The 19,486-nt window shown below is 42.1% G+C and overlaps 1 protein-coding gene across 1 annotated transcript in view; it reads left to right on the forward strand.

The window, feature by feature from the left end:
* Window positions 1-19,486, forward strand: part of HECW1 (HECT, C2 and WW domain containing E3 ubiquitin protein ligase 1) — a 1,026,664-nt gene that overhangs the window by 947,005 nt on the left and 60,173 nt on the right. Inside the window, exons 23-24 of the mRNA XM_069216002.1 lie at window positions 6,823-6,936; window positions 9,030-9,182. Coding sequence (XP_069072103.1) covers window positions 6,823-6,936; window positions 9,030-9,182 — 267 coding nt within the window. The remainder of the gene's footprint in view (window positions 1-6,822; window positions 6,937-9,029; window positions 9,183-19,486) is intronic.

Raw genomic sequence — 19,486 nt, forward strand, 5'->3', positions numbered from 1 at the left:
CGTCCCTTCTCTTCCTGTTCCTAATGAGGAAAGCCCTAAACGAGTTGGTAGAAATGAAGAGCTTCAACAGGTCTTATGACACTCTGCTCCCAAGTTAGTATGCCTGGAAGCAGCTGATATGGCCATGGCGGTGACAGGCAGGTTGTCACAAGCTGTTTCCAGAGCATCTGGGGGCACATGGGGTGGATTACAGGTGTGATCCCCTCAGTTTGTCAGTGTAAATTACCGCCTGCAGTGAACGGGCTGTGTTATAGCTTGTTTTTACGGGCAGCAGGGCACAGAGAAGTGAAAATGCTGTGAGAGTTTGAGTCCCAGCTACTTTAGTGTTGGGCTGATGGCGTGATGTCGGGGTGTAATCGGCCCCCGAGGAGTCAGGGCACTGGACGCAGGGCGCAAGCAAATCAGAACACCAGGTAATTGGCAAATCAGCGACAGTGAAGAGCTGCCTTGTGTTCAGCGACAGCTGCTGCAGATCCCAAGGGAAGGGGCAGGCACAGGGGAGTACGGGGACAGATGAAATAAAAAAATGATAATTAAAAAAATACGTGCCTGTCCTGCAGCTCCCGCCTCGCTCCTCTGCTCTTCTGGTGTCCCAGCAGTCTCTGGGACACCAGCACATGCTCCACATGCAATCCTGGCACTGCTCTCATGATATGAGTAGCATGAGAGCAGTGTCAGGATTGGTCTGAGCAGTGTGGTATGCCGCTCAAACACTGCATAGGAGTCTGTTCAGTTTCTCCATCCCAGCTGTGTAACATAGCTGGGTTGGAGAAACCTAAGTGTGCATGTGTGTTTGGCCAGCCTAGGACAGCCGGCCAAACACACATGCACTCTTAGGTGACACTATTTCGCCATTGCGAAGGAGCCACCACTGCTTGTGTTACATTTTGTTACAAATCCACACGATGCCACGCAAATCAGGCGTTCCATGGCTTTATAAATATTACTGAAGCCTTTGCGTTGTCCTTGCGTCACCTTGCCTGACGCAAGAACAATGCAAAGGCTTCATTAAAATGGACCCTGGTGTGAGAGAAATGTGCGTTCATCTTTCAATGGATGCGAGGTAAAATAACCTTGAGCAAAACGAATTGCCATTTTATTTTTACTTCAGCATAAGTCGAAATGTGTGTGTTCTATAAATACAGTTTACAACTTTTTGGCGTAAATTTCGCCCTTTAATCACACATTAACTACTTTTCCATTACTCTACTTTACAATTCTACTTCAAGTCGAATGTAAGATGTGTATTTAATGCCTGAATTTCAGAGACAAACCTGTTCATTGCTCACGGGCAGGCCTGGTCCGTCACACAGGCCTCTGTAGGGACTACAGCTGTAGAAAGCGGGAACGCAGTGCCCTTTTCAGGTGTTTCCTTGCCATCTGGCAGCTTTCGTAGCTAATGTTAATTATGCGTGCTGTGGAAAAAGATCAGAAAGGCCAGGCAGGCAGCACGTTTTAAGTAAATATTAAGCCAGTCACAGCTGTTCTGATTGGTTTTCCTCTAAAAGACCTGTTCCACAGGTCTGAAGCTGAATGGGAATGGGCCACAAACATTCTATTGGGGCTACTTTGGTTAAACCCCCAATTACAGTGTACGCAGAACATGTCTATGAATAGGCTGTTGTAATTTGGCTACATCTGTTCTTAAGCACCTGGATCACAAGTTAGGGGGGCTAAGCTCCTAGAATTCTGTACAGAGCATCTCTTGACATGTTCCACACTGACTTTTAAGGTTTACAAGTAGGTCACTGTGTAATAGTTCAAAGGAGTCTAGCTAGAGAGACAAGGGCCCGACATCTAATGCTTGTAAATAAACTCCTCAAACTCTTTCGAACCTGTGGTGTTCGATATGAGAAGGTGAAACCAGCTTGAAGGAAGGAGTCCCAAAGCTCACAACGCTAAGCCACACTGCCTGAAAGGTATATTCACCTATTTCCGAAATTTTCTTATTCCTTTGATGTTCTTTTTTTATCGTTGTCTTTGTTTCGTTATGATTTCTGTGTTTGTTGTTGACTGTAGAATGTATCCCCCATTTATCCCTTCAGAGCATGGACATGTTCTACTCTATCTAGCATAGTCTTGCCCTCCGCAGCAGTATTACCGACCATACTTTCTTCCTGTATCGTTTATGTACGTTCTTTAAAAAAAAAAAGGTATATATCTCTTTTATTAACTTATTACAAAATATTTCTAAATAACAGTATAAAATTAATTGAACTTAAATCATTAATTTATTTTTTTGTAATTTATAAAAAAAAAATGTATATATATATATATATATATATATGTATATATTAGTCTATTCCAATCCTACAGGCTAAACGTTACTAAAATCACCTGGAAATGGAATGCCATTTCTATTTTTAAATTAGTTTACCCACATAAAAAGTTACCAGTCAGAGACCTCACTATGTGGAATAACGCTCATTTCTTCAAAGTCTTTTCCAGGGTACGCAAACAATACCTGCACTCGGTTTGAACCACAGAAGTGAAGCCCGATTCACAAAGCCTGTGCAATGACTGACTGTGTACTGTCTCGGACAATTATTATTATTAATTTTTTCTGAAAGAAAAACTGAAAAAAGTGTTTTTCATATCTGAAAATTACTTGGTGATATTAGCACAATTCACTGATTTTCAGAGGTTTATCAATTTATGCTGGATAAGGAGTGCGAAAAGGCACCAAAACACTTTGAAAACCTTGGATTCTGCAAAATTCCACCCAGAAGATCAAATTCATGAAACCCTGATGAATACGCATAATTAAATATATCCGCAGACGTTTTTTTTACATTTCAGCAAAATGTTTCGCCACTTGGTAAAGTTGTGCACGCCTCACTGTGAATATTAACTACCCGCGCTATGCTTCATGCATATGTTGCCCTTGTAAGGATTGATATTTTCAATCCAATATGAATTTTTTTGAACTCTTTAAATGTGTCTGTTTTTCTTAACCCCCTAGCTCTGTGCATCATGTGCTGTTGTTTGTGCTAGCAGTAGGTGGTTCTATGGAAATAATAGATGACAGCCACAACTGTGCAAGAATTCAGTGATTGACGCACAGGACTCCACAAATGAGGACTGCCAAGCCATACAATAAAGTGCATTTAGCAAATGAGAAACAATGCAGAGGAACACCACCACAACTTATAGGCACACTGACCAAACAAAGTGGCAAAAAAGTGCAGGAGACTATATGAAGTAGATCACACTAAACACATTCAAGCAACACAAACAACCCCCCAGTTCAGCCTATGCTACAACACACAGACTTCACACACTACACAGAGACCTAGGCTTTTGGGATCAGACAGTACATTTTAATTACTGATAGGAACATAAAGATGTGAGTTGAGGCTAAGGTAGCACAACTCTACACCTCATGCCAGTAACGTTACTCTAGATCAAAGCAACATCATGGCACTAACATCACCCTGCTCCTAGGGCCTGCTTGTAAATGGTGAAAGTCAGACTATACTGAAACTTTGTAACATAAAAAATTGTCGCCTAACATAGTTATGTAACTAACATAATGCCAAGGTGTTCTTCATTTGCTGTCACTTTTCATCAGTGAGTTCAAAGATTATATAAGAAGTTGGTTGTGTTACTATATCCTGGTTGTTGATATTTCTTGTTGAAAGGGCTGAACTATTGCAGTCTCTAAAGTAACACGTTGATTCATTTCACACTTTTCAGATCATTTTTGTGTGTTGTCTGGACTTTCATGATACCTAGTCGATAGTAGATGGTAATACTATTCCAACAAATGATCAATGTAAAAATACTATTTATTTGATGTGTAATCTGCAGTATGACATTTCACCTAAAGTAATGAGACCCGCAAAGACCTATGTATGCTTGCTAAATCCTATTTATGCCTCACGTACACTTTCCAGAGGACTACTGAAACATACTCTAGTATGTAAAGATTTGTTTTGTAATATCATCAAGCAATTAAGTTATTGTTTAGTACGTATTTACAATTAATGATGGATTAATGGAAACCATACAAAAGCCCATAACTTTGCAGAGGTGGGAAGAGCAAATTTGCTTCAAAATCTTTACCCTTTGCCAAATCTGTGAATTCCTTTTGAAAGTAATATTTTAAAGAGAACCATTATGAACTGGGCAATTTCAAAACTATAGCTAATGTTTGTTGCCACATTTTAGAGCACTGCTGTAAGAAATTGGATTATTATTTTGGGAGGGTCACTGCCTTCTTCAAGGAACAAAAACAACCTTTGTCAGGGTGAACCCCTAAAGTCACTAAATTAACCTGAGCTCATCCCGCATTAGCTATGGTATAGAGCCAACAGGCCTAACGTAGGGCAAGGCATAAAGTAATTATGCATTACCAAAACAGCAGTTAAGTTATGCTAACAAATTTATAGAGCACTTAATTACTCCATTTGGAGTGTTCCGGTTCTAGGATTCCAGAACCACAGTAGCCCAATACTCAAGACTAGGGCCTAATTAGGATTGTCTAAAAAGCCAGGTCTTAAGCTTCTTCCAAAAGACCAATTATGAGTGTTCCTACCTCAGGTCAACAGGGAGGGTGTTCCATGATTTAGCGGCCAAAAACCTGAACGAATGACCACCCATTCATGCTCTTTCCACCCTTGGAAACACGTTGAACGCTGCTCCTCTAGATCTGAGACATCTGCTAGGATAATAATGCTTAATTGAGGAATTAAGATAACAGTCCTTTCATGTTCAAGATCTTATGGCAAAAGCATTGAGCTTCGAAAGATACTCTTTTCTGGATTGGAAGCCAAAGAAGTTTGATGAGAGCTGAGCACGTCAAAGAGTATCTCTGGGTGTTCAACAGCATCTGTGCTGCAGCATTCTAGACCCTTTGAAGCATCCATAAGCTACCCAAGATAGACCACATTACAATAGTCCAGTCTAGAGAACACTAGAGCTTGGACTACCTGGTAGCATCTGGAAGAAGACCTAAGATCTTGCGTAAAACGTTTAAAATGCTAAAGCAGACTCCGGCAAGACTGGCTATTTGACAAGCAAAAGAAAGCATATTGTCAAACCAGATACCAAGGTTCTTAACTTTCAGTTTAGGAGTTGGGGTCAGCCATAAGGTGTCTGGCCACCATGTGGTGGACTAGATTGAAGGCCGCTTTTCTATAACCAGGACCTCGTTTTTTTCAGCGTTTAGTTTAAGACAGGTCAATCCACTCTACTAACCCTAGCAGGCGTGACCTAAAACTGCCAGTCCAGGTCCTGTTGCCACTGGTCATCTGGGTATTTCCAGGAAGAAGCCTCCTGCAGCTTGTTGTCTCCCTGTAGTCAAACAGGAGGTCAGCCAACTTACCCTTGGAGACCAAGTTTCTTTTCTAGATCATAGGATGCAGGTCTAGTTCTTTAGGCCTCCTGTTATGTCACAGACAACAGGTCCAGCCCTCTAATGATCTTCCGCAAGCCAAGAAAGTGATCTGAAGTGGGCCCCTAGAGATTCCACATTTAAGTCTGGAACCAGCTAGGGAGGTGGGCTCACTCCTAGGCATGCCCTAACCAGTGGGATAAAAAGCCCTTGGGTTGATCCGTACCCAATTTTCAGTTGATGCTTGCCTTACTGTAAACAGGGCCAAGGATGGCAAAAGTCTTTGGCAATACTCAGTTTGGGCTCTGAGGGCTGGAGGCATGAGTGGGGAGTGTATTATGGTAATCCTAATGTCTGGCCACATCTAACTCTAAAATCCAGTTTGAGACAGGCACTGCACCCACAAAAAAAACAGAGACAGAAGTCTGATAAGTCTAAGAAGTGTCCTCGAACAAGCAGACAGTGGATACACAACAATTGTCCTGGGATTCTGTTTTGTCCTTTTCAAGAGTGCCCCAGGATTAAATGTGGCTCAACAGAATTAAAGGATGAGAGCCGGCAGGGACTTACACTAATTAGCCTTCTGACAGTTCATGCAGGTAAAGGGTAACCTTCCAAAAGCTCCTTTTGTTAATATTTTTTAAAAATCCAACGTCGCTGTTTATTAACTATTAAAAATGGTTGTGAAATTATTTTCATAGCTGGTCGCATTCCAGATACAGTGTTAGTATTGTAATGTGTACTCAGATTTTCTACATGGGACAGTTAGGCCTGCCACAGTGAAAATAGTTTTAGGACTTTGTCAATTTATACACATGGCAATATTATATTTATATATGTTACTTTAAATACCATGCACCCTACCTTGTGGGCTACAATGCTTACATAGGGGGACTTACCAATATTTAAAAGGGAGGTTTTTACTTGTCAAAATGGTTTATTTTGACTGGTTGCAGTGCATATTTTGCACTATACAGACAGGCTACCATGGTAAGCCTACAGGAATGTTTGTACTGTCAGTACAGTGGATGCATAATAGGTGCTGCAGTACACAGGTGGCATCTAACTTCCAGTCCCGGGGTACATTCTTGCCATATTCTAGGGACCTGTAAGCAAATTAAATATACCAATTACCAATATATACAATTAGGTAAATACCTATTCAACCATGTTTAAAGGGGAAACACTTGCAGTGTACTATTGGTTAATAGGGGGAAAGTGCACAGAGTCCTAAAGTCAGCAAAAAAAAAAGAGTCCAGCAAAAGGCAAAAAATCCAGAGTAATCCCGCAGAAAAGGTGGATTCCCTACAATTGCATTTTTACTTTTTTTTAAACTTTGTAAACCATGAAGGTATGCGACTAAAAGGAGATGTTTACCAAGACATACTATCACAAAGGATTTGGTTGGTCATTGTATTTTTTCTAGTTTATTTTGTTTCAAAAAGAAAGAAATGCAATGCTCACTGTCATATTTCTATCTATTTCAGGCTCCTGATACGCAGAGACCATTTACTGGAGGGCACCTTTAATCAGGTGATGGCTTATTCACGGAAGGAGCTCCAAAGGAACAAACTCTACGTGACGTTTGTTGGAGAGGAAGGGTAGGGGGCTATTTAATAGATATAAGAACTGCACATCTAGTTTATGTCAAGATAATGCTCTTTGCAAATGTTTGTTGACTTGTATGTTAATTTGCTACTTAAAACAAGTTGAGTTTCTGAGGGCCCAATATGGCCCTCAAGTGTGGAATGGCATAGTCCTAAATCGCAAATAGCCAGCAGCCATTTGGAAACAAAAATAGTACAGCAGAGTATCTTCAGATGAAGGAAGTCATTTAGAAGTTGATGAGCTCGACACCAGTGGCTGGTGGGCCCACCTCTGTTGCTAGAGCCCTCCCACCATAAGTAGAGATTGCCACTCTATAGATGTGAAAAAAGGAGTTCTTACCAATGCCATACTACTAGTGGATGGAGTTTGACAATCAGAAAGACAGTGGTTCCCACACCTTTAAAGGAGATGGGTGCCTCAGATGTAGAATCATGTGTTATTTGTCGAGTTATGGTAGAAGCCCCATTGCCACCACCTCTAAATGACCCCCTCAGACTGTTGCATATAAGTAAATTAACCTACAATAATTCGGTTAAACATAGAAATTCAATATGTTAGAAATCCATTTCTTTACAAAATTCACAGACAAAAATCAATGTCTACACTCATTGTAAGCTTTCCATATTTTGCTTCTACAATGATCCTTGAGGCTAAAAAATGTGCTACTTTAATATCCTTATTTATTTTGAGCAACTCTTAAAAAATGACATCCAACACCTGTTTCACATTAGATAATTGTATTTATGTATGCATTATGTATTTATGTATTACTGTATATGTATGCATGTATGTATACACATATATATGTATGTATATATATATATATATATATGAATGATAAAAACTGATGATCAGTGATATATATATATATATATATATATATATGTATAATATATATATATATAGACCTAGTGGGGGTCGCCACTAGGTAGTTATAGTAAGGACCTAGTTTCTATAGAAAACGTGTTTTTTGTTTTGCTAATAACCTTGGTGCCGCTTGATGAATCTTCACAATTTTTTTCTAAAAACAACAGTGTCACGTTAGTTGCTACCTGGTAAGTTTCAGGGTGATCCATCAAGCAGGGGCCGAGAAAAAGAGGGGGGTGCCAAAACGTGTTTTCCCCATTCATTTTTCCATAGGGATTTCGAACAGCAATAGCGCTCAAACCACTGTACAGAATTACACCAAATTTGGCCAGAAAGAGGCCTTTTTCGTATTTGGTGTAAATCCATTCAGTAGTTTTCTAGTTATTAAATTAAAACCAAATTTGTATATATAGGGACTCAGATTCTCAACGGATCCTCCGCAGATACGGAGGAAAAGCAAGGCACTGATTGGCTTGCTGCAACCTGACAGAAAAGTTTTAGGGACCCCTCAAGGGCAAAAAAATAGCCCTTTTTTTTTTTCCGATCCGCTGATTTGAGAATCCACCTCGGATCCTCCTCGGATCCTGAGGAAAAGCAAGGCCCTGATTGGCTTGCAGCAACCTGACACAAATATTAATGTGTGCGTTAAAAACACCATAGAAATTCCCTAAAAAAAACAAAGGTTACAGGGATGTTATAGTTAGGTTGACGTTTTACCCACACAAAACCGTAGAAATTCAGCAGTTATAGTTATACTTATACTAATCTGAAGAAACTGTAACTTGTGCCGGAAAGTAACTTTAGGCCACGAGTTATAGTTTCATAACAAAAGTTTAACTATAACTATAACTGCTGAATTTCTATGGTTTTGTATGGGTGAAACGTCAACCCTACTACAAAGTCATTGTAACCTTTGTTTTTTTCAGTGAATATATATATATATATATATATGTATATATATATATATATATACAATTATCTAATAACTTGTAGGTGTAAACTATGCCCCAGAGTATCAACTCAGTATGCACGTTGTATTGAATATTGTTTGCATCAGTGGTCTTGAACATAAAAAAACTTTTTGGGGAAACACTGAGATGAAATCTAGCAATAGGGATGTGTGCATGCTGAAATCAGTGGAAATGTGCGATCTAGTAGAACCTGCTCCAGACAAATACTGACCTGGGATTACCTGTGTGTTTTTTTCTTTTCTTTGCAGCCTGGACTACAGTGGCCCATCACGGGAGTTTTTCTTCCTTCTTTCTCAGGAGCTCTTCAATCCCTACTATGGTCTTTTTGAATACTCAGCCAATGACACCTACACTGTACAAATCAGCCCCATGTCAGCCTTTGTAGAAAATCACCTAGAATGGTAAGACAGCTACGCTGTTAACACTGGAGCGGAAAGCAGGGTGGATGTGTGTGCTCGTGGGTGTCTGTGTCTTGGGTGTCTGTGTGTTGTGTCTTGCCAATATGCCGTGGAAATAGAGGCCCCAACTCCTAAGCCTTTTTCAACTCATAACTTATGCATGCAAACCTCACTTGTTTTTTACAAGGCGTAATAGCAGAGCTATGCCTTCGGCAATTATGTGGTGCATGTTGTCTTGTGTATACTATGATGACGTTGTTCTGAACCTGGATTAAATGATTGGACCTTCCCAATAGCATAGAAAAATTGTGGTAAGGTAATTCCAGAGGAAATAAGGTGAAACCCCTCATTGGCTCATCTAAGAGGACATTGAGAGTGGCTCTTTTCACATTCTTCAGGGGCCCCCCATCACTTTGTGTTGCCCCTCTGACTGAAAGTGCAGCCACTGTGACAAAGCGCGCCGATTTGTGCACGCATTACAAAGTGAACGTTTGAATGCAATATATTTATTTAAAACATAGCCAAACTTTCTTTGAAAAAGAACAAGTCAGTCACAAGGAAAAATTGTGATACAAAGATTCAGAAGAAATATCAGCCACTTTCTTGTCTTGTGGTATGATTGTGCAGTGAACATAGAGCCTACGTTCAGGTTCCTTTCCTGTGAAGAAATGTTTACTGTCTTTGGAGGTGAAGGGAAAGAAAAGTGTAGAGGCTCTGAAAACTGTCTAGAAGTGTTAAAAAAGGAGAAACAGGTATTTTGAATTGTAATCATTCCTGTGGTTTATTGGACGCGTAGCACCCTGGTCACTGTAGAAACAGCATTCCAGGCCAAGAACCTGTTTATCAAGTGATTATAGGAGGCACGTGTATATATTGCCAAGGGATCAAGAGGCGTTGACTAATGAATGGAACATATATCTCATTCATGGAAAACACAACACTGACACCTTTACCCACTAGGGAGATTACAGCAAATAACTCCCTTCGGCTCGCATGTTGTATGAGTCCTACTGTACTGTGTGAAAGACTGTGAGACAAGCAAATAAAAGTACACAGGTAATGGCAGATCTTTGATAATGCCATATAGAGCAGAGAAGCATGCTTTGCCGTTAAACAAAAGCTCAAAAACAGTGTACCTCTGTATTGTGACATGTCAGATTTAGTGCAACCTGCCAGCTCATGGTTCCATATTTCTAATTGGCTTTTATGATCCTCCAGATATAAGCAAAGAGGTGATGGACTACAACGCAGCTTATACTGCAGGAAAGACAGGAAGCTAGTCCTCAGACCTGGATCTGTTGAATGACCGTGCCAACGAGAAAATGATCTGTTTGAGAAATATGCATTGTTTTTTGGGAAGACCACATAATCACTTATTGTAAGGTATTTGTTGATAGGAGTATAGATCATTTACTTATTGGCTTGGCCTGGTGTATTTGACTACCATTGAGTAGAGAAGGCCTAGTCAAAAGCACGAGAAGTGGAGACCAAGAGCTTGGGTGGCACGGCCGGTGTGGAGGCCATTCTGGGTGGTAATATAAAGAGGTGCACAGAGGAAGTCGAGGAAATATCAGGAAGTGGCTCGGGTCAGGAGGATGAGATGTGGAGTGGTTTGATATATCAAGTTGAAGGTGGTGTTCGCGATGCGAGGCCCATTTGTGAGAGCTGGTACCTAGTTAAAGTATGTGATTGTCAAATTCTGTTAAGCAAATGTCTGTTAATGAAACCTGACAGTAGGCTGGGGCCCTGACTGCTACTGGAGTGTTTGAAGGACTAGTTTACACACAGGGTATTCAAAGTCAAATAACTACTAATGAGAGTGTAAGGCTGCAACGAGTGTCCTGAAGGGTTGTGGTTTCATATATTGACAATTCCTTCTGTATAACATGCAGGCGAAAGCAGCTGTCATACAATGTGAAAACGAAAATTTGATATATACTGTGTGGCCGGGTTTCCGCTTTATTGTCTTTTACCCATAGATTTCATGATTATATTTTTCATGATGGTAGGGCTCTGTAAAGCAAATGGGGTTCATTTTGTTCTACTGTTTTATAGTAATTGCATTATCCGATTTAATTTAATCAATCAATCAAACACCTATAGAGCGTGGCAAATCACCCGTGAGGGTCTAGAGGGTCTGAAATTTACAAAGAGATATGTCATGAACAGTCGTGGCTCACGGGGCGCGGAAGGGCAGGGGTGGGGCATGAAGGGGGGGAGGGGAGGAATAAACATTCAATTTTTTTTTTATTAAAAACACTTAACTGGAGGCCGTGCGCCGCTCTACTCCTCCGTCTCCTTATTGTTGCAGGCTTTCTCCTAGCCTGCCCTGCGGCCAATCCTGACACTCCTCAGAGCAGCATCAGGATTGGCTGGGAGCACCCAGCCAGATCAATAAAGTGTGTTTGGCATATGTATCCCCGAGGTAAACCACACGACCTCTTATGAAAGATTCCGGATCAGTATGCATGCTAATATTCTTCAATTCTAGATAGACACACCGCAGTGTCTCCGGTGCATAGGCCTTCAGAGTCTTTGCTTTGAATCAGCATTTTCTCCAGCAGTGTTTTGCTATTGCTAATAGCCTAGATAGACCCTGACTCTCAGTGTATCTCTTTAATATGTCTGGCACCAACATACTACCTCCATTGCAAAGCTATGTAGTATGGCTCGCCATCAGGGGCTTTTAGCCACCCCCCGAGGCTGGCGGTAGAGGTATTTTACACCATCCTCTACCCTACATCAAATCAAGCAACAAGGTATTTAATGTTTTCAATTTATTTTAAGGCACTGCTACTGGACTTTTTGCAAAGAAATAGAACTGGCAAGGAAACAAAATCACTTTGGAGAGGGCTACTCTGCAAATCATGTGCAAAGGCAGTTAATTCCAAAATTGTATAGATGTTCTATCTATAGTGATGATCTTATCCAAGTTTCCTTTTATGATGTCCGAATCTTTGTTATAAACCTGTAACCCAATTATTTAAATGCCCTCTCAGACCACTGCAGTGAGATGATGGACAGCTAGTCAGGCCAGTCTCCCCTCTTGTAGTGGGAATACACATGATTGTCTCTATTGAGTTTTAGACCCAAATACCATGCGAAATAGGTCTACCTTCCCTAGAAGGGTGTCCAAGTAGTCTCTGAGGTTCCTAATGAAGAACAAGAAAGCACACAAATATAGTTTATGGACATGGACAAACATTGACAATCCTCTCGGTGTTTCTTATATGCTAATCGGCACTGCCAACAGCTCCATGGCTACTGCAAACAACAGATGGGACAGGAGGCTGCCCTGCCTCATTCCTCTGTGCATTTCCCACACCGCTGAGATTATCTTGCCATTGCAGAGTTTAGAAATAGGCATATTGTAGAACAGCCATATCCATGAAAATATGTCCCCCCCAAAACCAATTCCCTTTAGAAAAAGGAATAAATAATTTCACCATAGAGTGTCAAAGTTTTTCTCCATATCTATAGAGAGTTCAACTCGTTAGTGGCGTATTCAGGAACCAGTTGTTCAATAGATGGAACAGACTTCTGCTATTTGGTGGGGTGTTTTTGCCAGGCACAACATCTCATTAGTATGGATCAATCAAGTCGGGGAAGCATCAAAAATAGCATCACCAAACTCTTGGCCAGAAGTTTGTGATCTGTGTTTAACACAGAGATTGGCTTGTACATCCCATATCTAGTGTGTGTCTAGTCAGCTTTCGGAGCATGACAATCATAGCTTCCTGCATAGATTGTCGTAGTGCTTCTTTTCCTCAAGCTGCTAAATGCAGTTCTAACACCTGCAGAGCCAATGTGTCTCCGTGCGGTAAAACTCTACACGAGGCCCCTCACTTCCATGGGTTTTGCATCTGGATATTTCCTTTATCGCTTTTGAAATCTCTTCCAGCACTAGGGGGAAATCAAGTTGGACCTTCTGCTCCTCATCCAGCTGGGATAGATGGGCTTCTAGAACATAGAGATCAGTGCCTCTGTGGCTCCTCTCACCGGAACACAGAGGTGTTTATAGAATTTCATAAAAGCTTTCCTAATGTCTACTTGCATGGGAATAAATGTTTCATCCGTATTGTGAACAGCTGCTTCTGGGTGTGTTGTGTTTCTCAGTGCATAAGCCAAGCCAACATATGGTCAGTCTAGTCCCCCTCATCGTGTTTCCTGGTTAAATACTCTCTGTAATTATGTTTGCCTCATCTGTCTAACACTTCCTTATAGTCCCTGAGGGTTGGTTTCAATTGTGTGCAGCTATCTCTGGAAGAGATACCCTCCTGCTCCAAATTTTTGATTTTGTGTTCTAGGTTAGTGAGCTCTGTTTCTAAAGTAGTTCTAAGCCTATATGCCAATCCCAAGTACACCCCTCTCACAGTGACTTTGGACACCTCCTAAACTACAACTGACCTGCTGACCCCTCATTTTCCTAAAAAGATTGGTGTGTCACAGCAATGACTGCTTCTGTAAAGAGGGGTATCTTTTCAATGCGGCTGGTTGGAGACGCCCTCAGGGTGTGCCATATATAAAAATAAACAGCAAAATTTGCTTGATCGTAATTGTGGAAATATTTCAGCAAAATTATGCATAATTACTTGAAATGCGAACCCATCATTTAGCATTATATTTGAGCTTGAAATGCATCCTATCATCAATTTGTGATGTGAGGACACATTTTGCTCTAAAAAATAGTGCAAAAAACAAAAGCACGTGAAGACGAAATACTCATGTTCTGTTGTTCACGAGCGTTCGTGGGAATGTTGTACAGCAAATGGCACGTAATTACGAGACATGGCACAATTGAAAGAATTCATGAAATTACACGAATTACGCTGCAATAATTACAATGTTGGCCAGGCCTTCTGTATAGTCTATATAAGGGGATTATGATTTGACAAGTATTTTCTTAGATATGTGGAGCTCAGTATGGAGCCATGAGCTGCAGCATTATTGAGACTGAGATATATTCACGTGTGCAGCATGTGGATGTGGCATTAATACAAGTAATCCCTAACCCCTGAATGCATTCCCACCAGGGGCATATTACACAAGTACCTTGGGGCGCAGCAGGCTTTTGAGCCTACTTTGGCCAACACCGGGGCTCTTTGGTGTTACAGAAGGGGCCACAAAAGCTTGTGCACAGATAGCGCTGGTGGACACGTAGCACCAGTGCTATCGTTAGATGGCATTCCCTCATTTGCATGGGGGTGTGGTCCCATGCAAATGAGGGAATGTCTTTCCCTCTGCCCCCGCAACGTATGACTGGCCAACACCGGGGCTCTTTGGTGTTACAGAAGGGGCCACAAAAGCTTGTGCAGCCACCCTGTCCCTAATATGGGCCCAGGTATTGAGGCTCTAGTTCAACAGCCATAATTTATCTGTGGAATGATGAGCAGCTGTAATGGGTAGTGAAGGTTATGAGGTGTTGAAGTCCCCATTAGTCACACAGATAAAATCAGCCCCCCAGAGTGCAGGTGTTTCCTGGCTATGCAGCAGCAAAACCATACTTTTATTTAAAAAATCAACTTGTGTGGTATTGGGGGCATACACATTTCCAAATCTCGATAAGGACTCCGTCCATCATCATTCCAGAATTGTATACCAGTCTGCTTAGTCGTTAATACAGTACAAAAGGTGTACAGAGGGAGACTTAGATCAATGTACATCTGGCATATAAGCAGTAACTTGTGCAATATACCTGCCTCCTCTGTTGTCTATTGAACCTCACCCCTTCATCCCTCGTCAGGTGTGTGTCTTGTAGGAACACTATTTTCATTGAGTGAGGCATATATTCTGTATCATTTTACTAGATTGCCCAAACTTCTCATGTTCCAGATTACAGCGTAATACGTACAATGGTTCATGCTTGCTATGTGATTTTCTGTGCAGATGAGAAATCCCAAGTGCCCAGAGCAGTAATAATTTGATACAGCATGCACCTTTGTTCAAGTCTTTTACAGTCAGACTCCTTCCCAGTAAGGTAGCCTAAGTTTCTGAGCCCTATTTCATGTTGCCTAAGTACTTGTGCGACAGACCTACAACTATACCTGATTGTCCTCCTCCCTGCAGGGCCGAGTTCCCCACCTCCTATGCCTATGTAAACAACCTTAAGTAAACTATGGATATAGAAGTTATCTCTGAGCCTAACTAGTGTGAAGGTATCTGCAGAGGAGCTTGCCAGTGCCAAAGCAGATCATCTGCTCAGGCTTAAGATTTAAGAACAATGCCCAACAAAGGCAAAGTATCAAATATGCCTCTGCCTCCCCCCACACCAATCCATCCTCCCAACCAGTCTCTTCTAAGCAACAATACCAAAGTTGGTACATAAATTGGTGAACCCACACCGATAGAAGCTCTCAGCACAACTACAGCACATTATCTTAATAAGTGAATTAACATTAACCCCCTTTTACCATTTTAGTGCAGGTGCACCCTAATCAGCCAGAACTAATCAGTCCACAACTACCTTTGATGGCATTGGGGTGAATGGGCGTAGATCACCTTCATTGGACTCATCAGCACTTTCCAAGTGACTAGTGTTGGATGCATGACTGGAGCCAGGTTCCTGCAATAACTTATTTTCAGTTCGCTAATTGACTGCTACCAGGGAGGCCTTGTCCCTCTCTATAGCTATATGTCCTCTCAACAGTTTAAGAACTTTATTACAATTTCTCCCTTTCTGTGCAGTTGACCTTCTCTGCCTACATGCTCAACTGTTGTCCAGTGATTTGCCATTTGTGGTGGCCTACTTTGCGGCCTATCATGTACCTTCTCCTAGTCAGGGAAGAAAAACATTTTGTTATTATTTATGATCTTTAGAGTGTCCAGAAAGATAATTACATGTTTCACTTTAAACTGCAAGAGGATTTTCTTGACATTGAAGTAGCAGTGTCTTTTTGCTTGTACCAATGCTTTAAAATCTGAGATCAGGAACATATTTTAATCTACAGTCAAGGTGGTCCCAGAAGCCTTATAACATTGCAACAGCAGGTCCCAATCCTTGTAGTTCAATAATGTTGCCAAAATTGGCCTCGGAGGGGCACACTGGGCTAGCTTTGGCATCAGTATTTTATGAGCTCGCTCCACCAATAAACAATGGAAGCAGCCCTTTTTGTGCCACCTTCAATTTGAGTCAGTCCTTCAGAAAGGCAGCCATGTTTGAACCATTAGCCATCTCAAGCATCCACTCATATGCTTTCAGCCAAGAACTATCTCAACAGGGGCCAGTCAGTAGCCAGTCACACAATGGACCACTCCAAGGCAGGAGGGGGCCTCATCAGAGGGGGAGCCTAGCTAGGTTGAAGTATAGACCACACTAGCCTAACAGGGCAACCATAAGCAAATTACAGGTCCTCCCACCAATCACCTAATTTCAATTATCCCCCCAAGCAATGAGCAGCACCTGCACAGGGAATCTGCTCTGTTCTCCCATTTCTTCAATTCGCTCCAAGTTACGGTGTGCCCCTCATTTATCGGCTTCTTTGTTAACCATGCACATCAAGTTGCCACCGTCTTCAGGTTCTCGTAGTAGCCCAATGGCTCTTCTCCTTGCTGTCTGCTCTAGGATAGATTTTTTTATCCATGCTGTAGACATGCCCCCCCTTAGTTGCAGCCCAGATGTCTGGATTTGCTTCATAATCTTTTTGGCGACTGCCATGTCGGAGTCTAATGGGGTGCTGTCCCAAAGTGCAAAACAACTCTTTTTCACTACCGGGACCTTCCAAGATGTCAGTGGAGAGCAGCCACGGCCCACCACTATTGTCCGTGTACCATCTGGGCCAGATACTTGAGGATCGTTGCATCTTTCAGATGTGGCCACAGGAGTTCACTCAGCCATATCTGATGCCATCGGCTGCAGACCACATCTTCCTCCTTTCACTTAATGCCTCTCGCAGGTTAAACTATCCCCGAACTTTTGGTCCATTCATTGTTGGTTCTGAGAGTGTTGGGGAGGACTGGCCTACTCTATTTCCATAGCCAAATACTAGCTGGCACAATGATGAGATGGAGAGCATGAGCAATTGGCCTCACGTTATGAGATGTAAGTTGTGGTTGTGCCTCCTTCCATGAGCATTGACTTATTTACCTCCTCCTCATTGCTGCAACCCCAGCCCACCCAGGTCTGTATCACTGCAGCTGCCAAGGTCTTCTTCGGTGGGAATACTTTTGTGCGGTCAAGTTCAATGCATTTCTTCCATCTGCCAGTCCTAATGCACTGCATTAGCACTTCCATGAGACACTTCAGTCTCCGGCGGATGATTGAGTGCTTGGGGGCACAAGAGTATAGACCACTAAGTTAGAGCCCTGCAGTCACCAGAGCTACAAGTACCATTAGACCTTCAAGAGACTTCCAGCCACTCGCATCTCCTCCACATACCGGACACATCCCTAGGTCAAATGCTGCTACCAAAGCACTATGGGGGTTATTCTAACTTTGGAGGAGGTGTTAATCCGTCCCAAAAGTGACGGAAAAGTGGCGGATTTACCCCCAGCCGTATTACGAGTTCCATAGGATATAATGGACTCGTAATACGGCGGGGGGTAAATCCGTCACTTTTCCGTCACTTTTGGGACGGATTAACACCTCCTCCAAAGTTAGAATAACCCCCTATGTGTACAAGAATATGAAGGATGTCGTTACATGGGTCAAGGACACTAGAACAATGCTTCCACCATCTTGGTTGTTCAGTCTGCAAGTTGCTTGAGGAGAACATATTCATATTGAGCTGGCAAGTAATACAGTAGGCTCCTACATTAACAATCTGGGATACGTGTGTTATGGCACTAGAGTCTGACAGGTCAGGTAAGTCTGCTAAATTTCCTAGTCACTGTTACTGTGTTTGCCGCTGCCAGCCTCCTGAGTGAAATGCAGAATGGAAGACAATTCAGAGGTGATATGAGGAGACTCTTGTCTTCCAGTTTTATCTGATTTTCAGATTTTACCAGTTACAGTCATTCCTTCGGGATCACAAAGGGATCATCCAATCAAGCTGACAGGAGTGGCACATCGTGTACATCATGACATTTCACCTTCAAATGATAGTCTATCATTGGGATTCTCCTTCTCAAGATGACTGTCCTTGATTCAATCTCCCCCGTCAGACAGCTGAGTTTTCCCTTTATTTTTTGAGGGGAAGTCATCACTCAGGTATCTCTTCTGCCCTAGTGAGCAAGGTGATGCAGCATCTTTAATGGCCAGCAAGTCAACAGCCCAGCCAAGAAACGATCAGTATCTTAACTAGACTGCTTGTCTCTGGACATCTCTGTTTGCATCTGAGTCTGGCTTATTGGGACCTGCCTATGCATTTGAGATTCTAGACGGCCTGTCAAGGAACTGCACATATGCGCAACACATAAGTGGCATGACTTTATGTGTACATTCATAAAGCCTAGGCAGTCCCCACCATGCTGGCCTTCAAATCAAAATTAATGGAAGTACCAGAGGGTAAAATCTTGAGAGTCCAACTACCCAACAATAATAAATACTCATGGACAGATGGCTCTTCTTTGAGGAATTCCTTCAGTTATTTGCCTGTAGCCATTGCCAGTTACTGTGTATGGGCATTTTCTTATGTCTGGTGATTTTGCCACTCTGGAATCCACAGGAGGTGCTTCAATCTATTGTTGTTAGAAACTTGGACAGGTTGGCACCCTGTCCAAGTTGGGACCCTCACTGTGGTCAGGGTAAGGGAGTTAAACAGCTGTTGACTCCTGCTCACCCTGCTGGTAGTTTGACACAAGCAGTCAGGCTTATCTGTAAAGTATTTGTAAACTCACACAGTAACATAATAAAAACACCACAAAAGTACTCCACACCAGTTTAGAAAAATAGACAATATTTATCTGAATAAAACAAGACCGAAACAACAAAAATCCAAAATGCACAAGCAGTGATATACATTTTCAAAGAATAAATCTTAGTATAGCGCTTACAAACACAATAGCTCCAACTGAGCCTATCACAATGTCTCAACGGAGACGTTTCCAACAATCTGATGCCACTCACGAGGGAGTGCGGCCGGTCATGGAGTCGCACTGACCCAAGATACAGTACCTTAGAAGACAAGTAAACAAAGACGTTGCAGGTGAGGCATCTCTTGGGCCAGTGTAGAGCTGATTCCTTACTTCTTCCAGGGCAGTGAGGCATGGGTTCCTTACTGCTCGGCGGGAGAGGTAAGGCATTAGTTCCTTACAGTTGCAGGGGAGGTGATGCAGCATTGGTAGAGAGGTGTCAGTTCCTTATAACAAGATGGGGTCAATGGATCCAGCAGGTCTGGACCCGAGGCGTCAACTTTGCAGAGTTGCAATCA

Source organism: Pleurodeles waltl, chromosome 2_1 (genome assembly GCF_031143425.1).
Source record: "Pleurodeles waltl isolate 20211129_DDA chromosome 2_1, aPleWal1.hap1.20221129, whole genome shotgun sequence".
NCBI lineage: Eukaryota > Metazoa > Chordata > Amphibia > Caudata > Salamandridae > Pleurodeles > Pleurodeles waltl.